Source organism: Poecilia formosa, unplaced genomic scaffold (genome assembly GCF_000485575.1).
Source record: "Poecilia formosa unplaced genomic scaffold, Poecilia_formosa-5.1.2 Scaffold13, whole genome shotgun sequence".
NCBI classification, from domain to species: domain Eukaryota; kingdom Metazoa; phylum Chordata; class Actinopteri; order Cyprinodontiformes; family Poeciliidae; genus Poecilia; species Poecilia formosa.
The window spans coordinates 3937795-3947882 of NW_006799952.1; the positions used below are offsets into that span (position 1 = coordinate 3937795).

Below are 10088 nucleotides of genomic sequence, written 5' to 3' on the forward strand. Positions count from 1 at the left end.
TGTCCTTTTTTCCCTCAACAAATTTCAAGTCTAGCCACTGTTTCTCAGTTTTATTTAGGTCTAAACATAAAGATCTTTTGCTTTATGTCTTGAGTTGTTATCCTGTTGGAAGACAAACATCTGCCTCCGTTTCAAGTCTTCATCTCCCCCAAAAAGTGTATTTACATTCATCCATCTTCTTATTTCCTTTGACCAACTTTTCTGTTCCCAAGAAAGGCAAACATCCGCACAGCATGACACTGCCACCACCATAGTTTAAGATGGTGATGTTGTGTTCAGTGACAGTTTTCTATCACACGGTTTTGCATATTGGCCTATGAGTTCAGCTTTTTTCCTCTCCTCATGTTTGCTGTGTGCCCTTTATGGCATGTGGCAAACAAGAAGCAAGACTTTTAACAGTGGCTTTCTTTAAGGCAGCATTTGTTGAGTTTGCAACTAATAGTTGACGTCTCGCAGTTTACAAGTTGGAAAAAAGTAAAGGAGGATGAGAACCAATGCCTTCTATGGTTTTCAGATTTTTACAGCATGATAAAAGTTCAAGAAATATGAACACTTTTGCAAGGCATTATATAGTTGGAGGCCATTTTAGAGTTTTTCTCGCACTCTAGCTTATTTTTGAATCTGTGTGTGTGTGTGTGTGTGCGTGCGTGTATATGTTGGGGAAAGTGTTGGCAAAGACAGCCGTGTTGTTTAAATGCCTTTTTTTTGTAGAGTGAACTGATGCTGGTGGGGTTTTTCTTTTCTTCTTTATTTTCCTTTGGGAGTATCGTGTCTGTTACCTGTCGTCTATTTAGCCTGTACATTCAGATATGAACCTAATAAACATGTCAAAAAAAAAAGGAAGAAACTTGAGCGTCTGTTTGTCTCGCTCACCACTCGGGGCCTGTTGTCTCATTCACAAAACAAATAAAGCCAGGATGTGGAGAACAGGACTCCCATGTTCTTGTTTACATCAGGTTCAGGTGGATTAGGTTGTGTCTCATCCACATTTGTGCTACACCCTCATATCATCTCCATCATAAAGCTGCCTCTCATTTATTTCAAGCTGTGCTTTCAGACCCCTTTCCTGTGCTCCTGCACGTCTCGTATTAGCTATTTTCATCTTGTAATCTTATCTAGATATCATTCGCGGGTGTGTGTCTCCATTCCACTGCTTGTCATCGCATTCCTACATAACTCTCGCAAATATACCAATCCCACATCCAGCTTCCCCCGCTGCTTCTTTACCCTCTCCTTCTCTCCCGCAGTTTTCCAAAGATTTTTTTTTTTTTTTTTGGCAAAACTTTTGCACCATTAGTTTTGTCATCTGTACCTGGCTGTTCCATCTGTGAAGCGTCCGCTCATGTGAAGCGAGTGGGTGGGAAGGAAGGGGAGGAAGGCGGAGTTGTTTTGTACTTTTATGGGTTGTAGAGAAACCTGCCTGTCTGCTTCGTACGGAGAGAGGAGAGAAGGAGGAGCCTGCTGGGTGTGGGACTCCAGACAAAGGAGACATAAACACACTGACACTGGAGAAGTGGAGCAAAAAAAAAAGAAAAAAACAACTGAAAGAGACAGCTGGAAAGTGTCATTTTGCCTGAACTCCAACTGTAATTTGGGAAACATCTTGAAGAAGGGATTTATTTGGAGTGTGTGTGAGAGCTGTGTGAGCCTGTTTGCAAAGCTACTGAGGTATGTTTGTGTTGGAGCTGGACTTTACGTATCCTGCCCACAGTGTGCAGAAGTGTGTGGGTTAGTGTGTTTGGGATGGAAAAGTGGGGCTGGCTCAGCAAACAGCTCTGCTCTTAGCTTTACGCCATGGGGGGCTGCCACAGTTACCCCTCGGCTACAAAGGTGGACACCAAGACTCCTCAGCCGTCTGACATCCACAATGAGAAACTGTAAGTTGCATTTCCTCTTACCTTCTTCTTGGTTTGCATTTAAATAAATGTCATTTCTTGCGTTCTCTCTCTTTCTCTCTTTCTTTCTGCTGTTGTCTTGAACTTCTCTAATGAATCCAAATGTTGAACAAACTGAAACTATTACAGAAACCCGACTACACATGGTTCAGAGGAATGCCCTCCAGACAAAAACTAAATGTCTGTGTGTGTGTGCGCGTGTTTGTGTGTTACATATTTGTGTGATGCCATCAGTGATTGTGGGTTTCTCTTACACCAGTAACACATGTTGGTGAGAAGATGATTGCTCCTAATTTTCCAGCTTACCACCTATGCTGAAGAACATTAACTTCAGCCCCACGGCTGATGGAAAGGTGACCAGATGGCCAAAAGCAAGTCTGTTTACACACAAACATAACGCTACGAATGGCCTCCGGGTTCATTGTGCTTGTGTGCGCTGCCAGGAGGCTGGTAATTGAGTTAATGCCGTGAAGCTGCAGAAGAGCAGGATGTTAGTATAAGAAGTTCCTGTGGACATTAGAGGAGTTTGGCCTGGATTTGTGCTACTGTGCCGCGCATAGCAAATGTTTACATTCTTCGCTGTCGCTGTTCACCCCAGTGCTTGTACCTTTTTAGACAAAGACCTCCTGTTCAAACCATTAAACAAATTGTCTCTCCCCAGCCACCTCTCTCACACATATTTACACCGGACCGGAGGGAGGGAGGAGTGAAACCTCATCCAGAGAACAGTGTTTTCCTTATCAGAATAGGCAAGGTCACTCTGTGTAAACCTTCAGCTGCTGCGTGTGTGGACGTTTGAAAACTGCATGGCAGCTGCGTTGTTCGCTGTACTTTAGAAATACTAAAGTTTTTAAGCTGAACTTTTCCCACGTTTTGTCACTTTACAACCACAGATCTTCAATATATTTTTGAAGGATTTGATGGAAGAGACCAACACAATGTTTTATTGTGAAGTGGAGGAAAGACTAAAAACACTTTTGTTTTTTACAATTAAAATCAGAAAATGTGGTATTGTATTTATTTAGCCACCATTACTTTGGTACCTTTAAATAAATTGAACTTAAATAAATTGCTAACAGGAGTCACTTAATTAAACATAATTCAGGGCTCCTATATAGTCTAGGAATGTTACTGGTAGATAGTTTCTGTTTCCCTCCTTTTCTATATTTTATTTCTTCCCACTATACTCCATTCTTCCTGCTATTGTTCTTCCTACCCATCTTGTTGCCTTTAGTAGGTCTTGTTGTGGTGGGCCTCCTTTCATTCTTAATGTCTCTGTCTCATTTCCTTTCATCCTACTTCCCTTATTATCCTTTTGTGTGTTTTTCCTGTGATTCCTTCCTGTCTTCCTTGCGCGCGTCCTCCTGTTATTTCACTCCTTGCATCCTTATTTTTGTCCTTTGTTTCATTCCTCCCTAACCTTGTGTTTCTTCTCTCCCTATTGTGATTTCTTTCTTTTCTTATGCCCCATCTCCTTTTTTACTACCCTTCCTTTGTTACTTGTTTTCAATTGGCAAATACATTTATTTCAGCCCTGCCCACTGCAGAAATATCTCTGACAATTTAGTGGTGAATTTTAATGTTATGTCAATATGAATGTAAAATACCTAAAACCTGGAAAATTGAGAAAAACATCTGTTTTTGAGATCTCGCTGCTCATTTATTGTCTGAAAATGAGTGTAATGCAACTGCAAAGAGACCTCTGGTGAGGAAATCAGTTGCAAGATAATCAGAAATCATGCATTCCAAAAACCTGTCCTTATATTAGAATGCTTCAGTCAAAGTTCAGCCTTAAGTCCATTTAATCTGTGACATGACTTCAAATTGTAATTTACAGATGCTCTGCATCCAATCTGAGTTTGAGACACACTTTTTTGGATTATTGTTGGTCAAAAAAATTAAATAAAATAAAAATGTTTTTAAATACTTAAATTCCCCACTAATGTTTCAGGGAAAAGTGTTGACTTTCAACAGAGCACTCAAACCTATCACCCTGTTTTAAATAGTCAAATCACGTTGCCATGTTTGACTTTCCAGAATACGTTGGCATTTGCATAAAGCATTCCCTGCAGTCACTCCAAACATGTCCCAATATCATCCTCGACACATGTAACTGGGAAGCGGTGCATGGTGCAAAGCCTCACAGCTTTACCCCGTCCACTTGTTTTCTCTGCAGCCTTGACCACTGCAGCAGTCGGCCTCATTAGCAGTAATTACCGCAGCCCTGATTTGATTGGCTTTATTGCATTAACTGCTGAAGTATTGCTGTTTTTGCAGTATTTTTTATGTTTTTCCTGATGTGTGAGCCAGCAACAAAAGGCTCAAGACGGACGAGAGCATTATCTCCAAACTGCAGTAGGAATAATTAATCCACCAAGCCCATTGGTTGTTTTACGGGGCTGTATTTCCCCATTCTGCAGCCTTTCTAATTTTGTTCCTTCGCTTCATTAACTTTATGCTGTCTTCCCAAGCGGAATCAACAACAATAACCAGGAGGAGTGCCCGTATCTGCAGCGGCAAAACGCTTGCCAGAGGATCACAGACGCCAACATGTTTGCCCTCATATCATTGCCGCCTGGCATGGACAAAGCAGAGTGGCTGGCCAGCAACAGTGAGTATCAGCTGATGTTTGTGTTCCACAATAGAAACCAGGAAAAACATGGCTACTGGTATTCATGTCTGTTGTGTTTCAGCTGTGGCTTTTTTCAAGCACATAAACCTGTTCTCCAGCGCTCTGTCAGAGTTCTGCACTCCCAGCACCTGCCCAACCGCCTGTGGACCAGGCAACATGTAAGTTGCTGAGCATTACACTGCAGCCATGTCGGGCGGCTAAAGGTGAAAATTACATGATAAGGCGCATACAAAGATAGTTATGTTCCAATTCTAGAGGATTTAAGGGCAAAATAACACAAGAAAAGAGTAGAAATAATTAGCTATGAAGTACGGTAACAAATTAAGGAAGAAAAAAAAAACATTTTGAAATGCATCTTAAACTGTAGCTATACAGATAAAGGGAATATCTTTCCCTTTATAGTACGTCTATTTTTGCTTAAAGTGAATGTTTGATTCTTTCGAAGAATCAGAAAGTGTGAAGCATTCTACCTTGTTCTCATTACGATTGAACAGCATTTATTTAAATACCAGAGAGTTAAAGATGTTAGCGCCTAGCGGCTCCAACATGTTGTTTGTAGTGGTTGTGAATATTCTCTGGGGACAGAATAATGAGCCATGTGCGTATAAAATGACCAGAAGAAAATGGTTTACAAAAAGGTATCCAGCAAAAAGTTCTGTAAGCTCTTACAGGATGAACTTTAATCACAACAAAGCAACCCCCAGTGTTTTAATCAATTTAACATTAAATTGTCTAATTGTCCAAAAACAACACTTGAAACGTGATCTAGGGAACAAACCAATAATGCCTGGATTTAGAGGTCTTCAGTTCAGACAGGGGTCGTCTGAACTGAATGGAGTATTTAGATGCTGTGATTCAATATATTGTGTAGCTTACCATCATTTCAATGGGAAGAAGGAGCCATCTGACACAATATGTCACTTCCTCATGACGGTCTTTGTTCCCTTTTCCAGGGTCTACTTTTGGACCGATGACCACGGCAGGAAACTGAAATGCTCTGCTCCACTTTACTTTGACTACGCCATGTCGTACATTCAAGAGCTTCTGACTGACGAAGACGTGTTCCCCACTAAAGCAGGTAGCTCGCACTGATATCTTTATGTTGCTCTGCCACACGTCTTCATCCAGCTGGAACTTAAAAATCGTTGCTTCTTTTTTTTCACTTCAGGTGCAACGTTTCCGACGGGATTCATCTTCCTGGTCCAGAAGGTCTTCCTGCTGCTTTTAAGGACCCTGGCTCACATTTACTGGTCTCACTACAGCGAGGTCCTCGCTCTGGACCTGCACCCACACCTCAACACTCTTTTCTCCCACCTGACTCTTTTCTGCCAGCAGCACTCGCTCCTGGACCCTGAAGACATGAAGCCTTTGCAGGACCTTATTACCGCTCTGGAGCGGCACGGATGAAACGCTCGGATTTTCCCTACTGTTGCTTATTTATTGGTTTCAGTCTGTAATATCAGACTCTTCTTTGTAGAACTCCAATATGTCATAGCTTAGATTTTTTTTTTTTTTTAAGACAAGTCTGGAAGATGTAAAATGCCAAGATGATATGAGAGTTATGCTTCCAGTTGGGAGCTCAGTTATTCAGTTATTGTATTTTTTTTTATCATTAAATCTATATTGCATGTTGTTTTTTAGCATAACTGTTCATTTTTTTATTGTCGTCATCCATACCTTCTTTCATGTAAGATTCAACTTAAATGTTATTTCAAGAGTTAATCTTAGCCAGCCAAATGGAGATGTTGCTGCACTAGGATTTTTGAGGTCCGCACAAGAGTGAGGTGTGGATGTAGTTCCTATAAACGTTCATCTCTGCAGATTAAGATTTTGCTCAATCTTTGTATAAAGATTTGTGAGAAAAGATTGTGACATGATGAGCGACTGAATGCTTTTTATTAAAAGAAATTCTTATGTGAAATTCTGGACTTATAACAGTTTGGTGTTGTAAACTGGAGGATACCTGATTTTTTTTTTTCTGCTCCCTTTTTGTTTCTTTAATTTCAGATTTTGGATTTTAGCATAAAAACAATGCAAAGTGGTGCCATCCATCTTTTATGTAACTGTGCACAAACCACTTTATCCTAGGTTTATTGAGACATTTCAGTATCCAACCCTGATTCATTACCAAGATCCCATAAAATAAAATAGAAATTCCTTTATTGCCCCACAGTGGGGGGAATCTTTCAAGCCCTTACCAACTTTTTCAACAATTTTTTTTTCTCTCTTTTGTGATAGAGCTTAAAGAAATTATTTATGACCACCATGCATATTTTTAACCCGTCTGTGCCACTAAAAAAATAAGGATTTTGAAAAAATATGTTGTTTCTTAGTTATCTTGCAAAATAAACTTTATAAGCATAACTGAAAGTTAAATACATTTATGTTGTATATCTTATCTGTGGTAAATCGTTATTCATAGACTGTAACTGTTTGACACAGGTAAGATGTTGATTCCTTGCATGAATTGAGTTTATGAAAAAAAATACTTTGTAAGAATGCAAAATAAAAGAAATGTGATTTCTGGAAACAAATTATTGTCATCATATCAAAGAAAGAAAAGCTTAAGTTCACTGTACTCCGTTGAGGTTCTCAGTCACCAGATCTTAACCCAGTAGATTTGGAGAACGGTGAAATGCAAATTTCACATTATGAATGTGCAGCTGACAAGTCTGCTGCAATTTCTTGATTCTGTCGTGCAATATGGAAAAAAAAATCTCAATAATTGTTGCACCTTGTTGAATTTGTACCATGAAGATGTAAATCAGTCATAAAGGGAAAACGAGTAACAACAAAGTATACCTATTAAAGAGGTCACTAAGTGTATTAGCTAATACTTCATTCCAAACGACCCTTTACAATGTTATTACATCAGTGTTGTAAGCTACTACCAGGGATATTATAATTTTAGTATTTTTAATTAATTTACCTTTTTAAAAATGTAATGTAGCCATTTCTAACAGTATGACAATTTTAGTTGTAATTATGGTGTTTTTTGTTTGTTTGTTTTTACATATAACTCTTGCAGTTGATCATCCGACCAATAGAAATGCATCAGTTTTCTTTTCTAACAATATATTTTTTAATCACAACACTTTCAAACACGTGGAAAGTTAAAAAAAAAATATCGCAAAAAGGTGAACATGAGCAGCATGATTCCTCTTTTAACAATAAAAGACAAGAGTTTGCACATCTTTTAGCTGATCATCTTGTAATTCCTTATATTACCACTTAGGGGCGACCAAAACCATGCAGCTGTAACCTCCAAAACGAGTCATCGCTGAAACCGATAAATTAAACCAAGCAGTCATATTTTTGTTTAGCAGCTGGCCTACCATCAATTTAAGTTAGAAAAAATAATCACATTTTTAATTATTTTTTTTTTCCACAAAGTTTCCAGATGCACAACAATTAGTACCCCCAACAATCAGAGCAACCAGAATTTCTGTTAACTTTTAGTGACATGACTTTCTGTTTCTCTGAGATATAAATATGATGTGACATACAGAGCATTTCTTTTAGCCATTGGTCACAAGTCGATCGGTCTTGTAACTCAAATGGTTAAGTGTAACACATTATATTGATTAATGACATAAAGATTCATGTTTCAACCCCTTATTTACATTAGTCATGATGATTTTAAACACACAACACATTACAGCCTACATGGTGGCTTATGGCTGGTTTATAGTCCACAAAAATCATCGCATCAGAGGCACTTTAGCAGCAACTAGTGGTCAGAGTTGTTCATAGTTTTGTCTATTTATTAAAATATTATTTTCAGAGTTGCTGTGGTGATGCAGGGGTTAAGCAAAATCCACATGGCTTTAATTTATTAAGTTTCTTTTTCATCCTATCTTAGGGGTAAAACGTTGCTGGTATTATAGGCATCAGAAGGAAATCAGGACAAAAACAGTGAAAAGGTTAAATTAAAAATGGAGCGAACAGAGATATCTAAAGCACAGTCTGTGATTTCAGTCTGAGTTGTCGAGCAGACACAAGTAATGAAAACTGAATCGTTGCAAGGTGTTTTATCTCCAAAAGACTCGGAGAGGGAGAGAGGATACATGTGGGCTGCCTGGAGTTTGTGTGACCGCACACACCTGCAGTCACACACACTCCGAGGCTTGTTCTCTAGGCAGGTTGAAGATGTGTTAATGCACATGCTGGACTGAGTCGAGGCTGCAAACTGAGCTCAGACTTTAATACCGCAAACTGCTGAGTCACAGACAGGAGCGCTCTCACCGTACAGTCCTTTAATTAAGAACTGAAGCCACCTCAAAAACACAGAAGAGTCCTTTAATTAGACTCAGATTCTGATGTCCTCATCTGTGTCCTCCTTCACAGAAAAGAAAAGTTCTTTCATGGTAAAAAAAAAAATAATAATCTGAGAACAGTTTCACTGCAGTGGATGCTTGGACTACCGTAGTACCTCTACAGATCCCTTACTTTCTTTACTTCTTTACTAATTCTGAATCTCTTCAGACCTTTCATGTCTGGAGCTCATAAAACAAAAATCGCAGGTTGCCTCAGAGCCGAACTCTTTGTTCATCACAATGAGTTCATGCAGAGCTAAAACCTTCTTTGCTGTTCTAATGTGTAAGAGCATGTTTTCCTTAGTTGCACGTGAGTCTGCAGGTTAGGTGCATGTGAGTTACAAACAGATCATCTGAAAACATCATCAGCTGAGAGCTGGTCTTACCAAACTAAATCCCAGTGCTGCTGGACTTACGTTGCTCAGCAGGAGAAAGTTACAAAGCAGTAATATAAATATTCCTAAAATATTGCAAATGTTTTAAATGAAGAGGTTTCAGAAATGGATTTGCTTGAAATAACTTCATTCAATTTTATTTGCTCTGAAGCACACTGGGGACAGAAATTAAATGTCAACTTTTGCTGCTGACCTTATAAATGTCAAAATGTCTGTCCTCTACGGAAAAAAAAAAACATTGTAAAAAGGCAAGAAGGTGTACGAACATCTTACTTTTTTTTTACACTTGTGGTACAACATGTTATTTATTAGAGAATTAATTCCAGATATGTATTCATAACAATTAAGACAATTAAGATTGAGTTATATCTCAATAAAAAAAGGCAGTTTTCAACAATCCTCAGAAGATTTTAAGCCTTTCTTTCTACGAATAGACTTTCATTTTTAACTCTATCCTTCTGCAGCACTTTAGTTACATTGTCCATATTTTTTATTTTATTCTTAATTTTGTTTGATTTTGAAAAAGGTCTTGCATGCGTTTAGTTGTCAGAATATGAAGGATATATAAGCAGTAGCCCTGACTTTAAAATGGAATAGTTTAGTTGAAGCACATCTGACGAGTTTTTCCATCACACTATTATCTTCCCGTTGCATTATGCCGCCAAAAGAGTTATGACATAAAATCTAACTTTAGATCCCCTAAGCAATCTTCAGGGGTCCTGTTACTCAGGCTTACACATTTACACACAATGCAACACACGGTTTTCTGCTCCAACCACTATCACATGAGAAGACTGGAGCTTTAAGGGGAGTTTAATTAGGTTATTTGAGGTTTTGGTTGTTGAGGAGG

General features: G+C 38.8%; 1 protein-coding gene across 1 annotated transcript; it reads left to right on the plus strand.

Annotated features, from left to right (window-relative positions):
• The first annotated feature begins 926 nt into the window (after positions 1-926).
• Positions 927-6737, plus strand: LOC103133787 (MOB kinase activator 2). Its single transcript, XM_007545693.2, has 5 exons — positions 927-1877; positions 4367-4506; positions 4589-4685; positions 5481-5605; positions 5696-6737. Exons 1-5 carry the CDS (start codon positions 1795-1797, stop codon positions 5932-5934), a joined length of 684 nt encoding a protein of 227 aa, XP_007545755.1. The 5' UTR covers positions 927-1794; the 3' UTR covers positions 5935-6737.
• Positions 6738-10088: the final 3351 nt, after the last annotated feature.